Genomic DNA, 4,292 nt, shown 5'->3' with positions numbered 1-4,292 from the left:
TAGCCTTATTCTTCGTTCCTAAATCTCATTAATATCAATAAATCTTTTTCCAAGCATGTTTATGATTACAACTTTAACATATTAAATACAATATACTTGATATTGGCATAAACAAATACCATATTGATAAGCTTTATAAGCTTAGTGATTGTTTAGTTTTTCTATCTGCATTTTATGTGCATAGTTTTAGATATTTTGCTATGCAATAAAAACAGTTTTCACAAGAGTTGATATTCTAAAATAAATATCTTTCTATTATAGTTTAAAGTTGTCAGCTAAGAACTTTTTCTTCAATCTTTGAATTTGAAATAGATATAAGAGAACACAATTCTGTTAGTTAATGTGGATTATTTTGCATTATTCCATTTGCTAGTAAATAGTTGGCCTGAATATTAGTGAAGTCCAGTAAAATTATATTGTTTGCGGAATTCTCTTTGTTTTAAGCTTTATTTTATTCCTCTGCTGTTGTGTAATAGTTTAAAAGTAAGTTGGGTAGCATGACAGTTTCTCTTACAGTATTTTCATATAATTCTCATTTGAAATTCAACTGTAACTGGCAATTTAGGCATATGCAGACATTTCATACACAATTTTACACTTTAGATTTACTTTTGAAACTGATCATATTGTAGTGTAATGTAATGTAGTGTAGTGTAGTGTAAGCATATTGCTTAATTTGAATCAATCCATTGAGATCAAGTAAATAATTTTTGGTTGTAGAATCCAACAAAATATATAATAAAAAATAATATTAGTCAAAAATATATACATTTATATTACTTCAAACAATTATTTTAAAGCAGTACTCTTTTTGTAGCATTGTGAAGGTTTTAGATCAGCAATAATTTATTCAAACAGAAAAGGTTATTTAGATGTTTTATTTTCTTTCTTGTATTTGTCAAATACAAGATAAATTTGTCATTTATCCTCTAGTCTAAGCAATTCTTATTTATGCTCAAAATATTAAGAACAGACTCTGTACTCTGTTGCTTCCCTCCTTTTCTAATATAAAACAACTTTAAAAATGTAGCCAAGTGAATGCTTTTCTCTCTAGTGTGATCAACACATGCTGTGACAGAGCCTTCCTATTATTATGCACCTAGTTACTCATTCCAAGTCACAGTCAAGGGCCTTTTAACATCCCCCCTTTTCCTTTTTTTATTTTTGGTGAACAAAGACTATGGCTGAGTTCACACATCAAGCTAAGTCAAAACTAAGCAAACTACACTATGTTTACTGCAATGTGTGAACCAAGTATTACAGATTGTAAACCACAATAGACTCTTTCACAAGTATGCACATGAGAATCTTGCAACATTGGTTCCTGTCTATCTTTCAGTCTAATCTGAATTCAAACTGTCTTCACTTCTACCTCCTCCAATTTTTAAATCAGTTATTCTACAAGAGAATATTTATTCCAAATCTACTGGGGATTGGCCCTTTTCACCACTTGTGCCAACAATCACTGTGAAGCAAAGGTCTTAGTGATCAGTTGGAAAGTACATTATCCAAGACATACCTCAAACGACTGTTGTATATAAACAGTATTGAACTATTGGCAGTTTTCAGAGCAATGAAGGTTTCTGGTTTCTCTTCTGAAGTGATTTTATCCAGATTAGATCTCTACACTACTTGATCTAACTATGGATGTGGTGCAAGACTCACAATATCTTTATTCATAGTATACTTGTTACTCAATTACAACCACCCCAGTTGGGTTGCTTCACCTGGAAATTTCATTTGACCTCTCCACACAAATGGGAATTCCATTAATTTAAATCTGGTATTATGTAGCAACACCGTTCATTATATATTCCAGTATTTTTCTGTTCATACCAATATCCACACTCTCATTAGATCCATAATCTTACACCAATTTATATATTGCTTCTTAACTAGCCTCCCTTTCTGAGGATCTCATCTTATACTAGTCTTCTAGAATTATTATTAAAATTGTTTATTGTTATAACCAGACACATTAAAGCCTAACTGATTCTGACTTGTAAAACTGAAGATAGACTTAATATGTTTCTCTCATTGTTGAGACACCATAAATCTAGCACTCTTCCTATTGTATCTTACATAATGAAGTTCCAAAGAGCCTTTGTCCAGTGGGAATCATTTGTTTTTATTTTCTTTCAATTATTTATTTCCATTTCAAGTTAAATGTTGCTTTTGAAAGTCTCTGACTCAACATGTGGTATGGACAAATTGTTGTTAATAAACACAAGAAATAGCCAAGAATTTTGTTCCTTTGAATTCTAACTTGTATGCAGTATCACAAAAGTGAGAGTGTTCTTTATATTGCTAACTATCTACTTCTGATGGGAAGTAAACCATGTTACCAGCAATAAAATAAATGTAAAGACAATGCACTTATATTAGAATACTGGTTTGATAACTGAAGGAAACTTATCTTCATTCAATCCAATTGTATTCAGTTTTATTCTTCTGAGTACAAACTGTACATTCATTATCAATGCAAACTGAAATCGAAACAATTTGCTTTTTGTTTTGGGAACAAAATTAATTCTGTGGTTTAATCCTGTACATATGTAGTCAAAATTAGACTATATTGACTTCATTGGGAATTACATATGAAGGTCTAGGAATACATTGAAATCGCAAGAGGATAATTCCCATGTTAGAGAATAATGCCTAGGCACACAGTAGGATTAATGTCTAAATGTACTGTACATCTTTTGAATTGTATTGTAAAGGACTTATCTTGGCCTTATGGAATTATTTTCATATGAAATTTTGCTCAACTAAAGAGCATCTTTTCATTTTTTTATTATTCATTCATTCATTTATTTACTTATTTATTTATTTATTTTTACTTGTTTGGATCTCAGGCTTTGAAAGAACTTGAGAGAAAAAAATGAATCTGAGTGGAAACTAGCAGAATTTTTTTAGAGAAATATATGACATATGCTTAATGATTGGAACCATTCAAATGTTTTGCTCATTGGCAGGGAGAATCAGAAATATATTTGAAATGAGTAATATTTAAATAAAAATTTATTATAGTTCTTTCTTTTTGTCCCCTCTGTCCTCTTCACTCTCTCTCTCTCTTTCCCTCTCCTCTCCCCTCCCCCCTACTGAAAATCTCCTGCCACAGCGATTGCATTTGCCTCCAGACTTGTCAGACACAGTGAGCCGCACAAGCAAACAGGACCTGGCAGTCTCCGCCAAATTGCTGAGCACAGAATGTAGTGCGATGGCCATGGGCAAGAAGCACCTGGACTTCTAGTGATTTCAATTTAGCAGTTTCACTCCAATTTATATGACACTCTAATTATGACTGTTAATGACTTTCGTAAATATTTTTCTTCATCATTGTGACCCAGCAGTCCTTAAAAAAAAAAAAACTAACTTGCAAGCTTTGTATCTATCTTTCCATTCTGTTATTTTTATGTTCACAGGTGTGGTGTTTTGACAGTAAACAAATGCATTCTGTATTGCGAGAACATTTTAAAAATAAATTGCCCTTTGGAAAAATGGTCAAAAACTGGACTTCTGGTATAGGTAAAATTCAAGATAGCGACTAAGCAAAAGAATTTTAAATGCTTACTGGAACTACTGTTTTTGTCAATCAGTAGTACATTAAATAAAATAAAGAATTATTTCAGGTAAGTTGTTTTGATATCAAAAGGGGTATCTCAAAAATACTATTCAATAAAATAGAACAAATTCTTTTATATAACTATGTGCAGACCATTCTATGCCTTAGTGAAACTGTTTTATGGTAAACATTCACATTAAATAATTAGATTGTCTTATAGGCTAATAAATATATTAAAATGCTCGAATTAAATTTACAAAACACAAAGACTTTTTTAATGAAATTCAAAATTGTAATAATAAACATAAAGAGATGCTAACCTGATGAAATTATGTCAACAGAGTAAAATTCAGTCTGACAGCTACATTAATATTAAAATCAAAGAAAGTGGAGAATAGATATCAGAGAATGTATAGGGTGCAATATAAAATAAAACCGAACTTTCATTCTTGTGAGTGTGATTGGTGTGTTTATGTATTGTACATATATGCATATTGTTTGTAAGTTGCCCAGGGTTATGATACATAAGATGGGTAATTATATAAATTATATGCAGATATATAATATATACATGGGCATATATACACAAATACATTACAAATGTATTCATATTTTACATCTATGAAATGGAAATACAAACTATATAAATGTGAAAAATGCAATAAAAACTGTGTATTTATATAGAACTAAGGTACCACAGGGATAATTTGGTTAATATCAGGAAGTA

The 4,292-nt window shown here is 30.6% G+C and overlaps 1 protein-coding gene across 3 annotated transcripts in view; it reads left to right on the top strand.

The window, feature by feature from the left end:
- ELP4 (elongator acetyltransferase complex subunit 4) overlaps positions 1-4,018 on the top strand; it is a 135,736-nt gene extending 131,718 nt beyond the window's left edge. For all 3 annotated transcript variants that reach the window (XM_087718719.1, XM_087718712.1, XM_014071894.2), the window contains one exon: positions 3,122-4,018. In XM_087718719.1, the coding sequence (XP_087574845.1) occupies positions 3,122-3,253 (132 nt within the window). In that variant the 3' untranslated portion in view covers positions 3,254-4,018. The remainder of the gene's footprint in view (positions 1-3,121) is intronic.
- The last annotated feature ends 274 nt before the right edge of the window (positions 4,019-4,292 follow it).

The sequence above is a fragment of the Thamnophis sirtalis genome, unplaced genomic scaffold (genome assembly GCF_051295495.1).
Source record: "Thamnophis sirtalis isolate CommonGarterSnake01/CBP01778 unplaced genomic scaffold, rThaSir2_p1.2 scaffold_1, whole genome shotgun sequence".
Lineage (NCBI taxonomy): Eukaryota > Metazoa > Chordata > Lepidosauria > Squamata > Natricidae > Thamnophis > Thamnophis sirtalis.
Note: the sequence above shows the minus strand (reverse complement) of the source record. Positions and strands in the feature narration are given on the sequence as shown.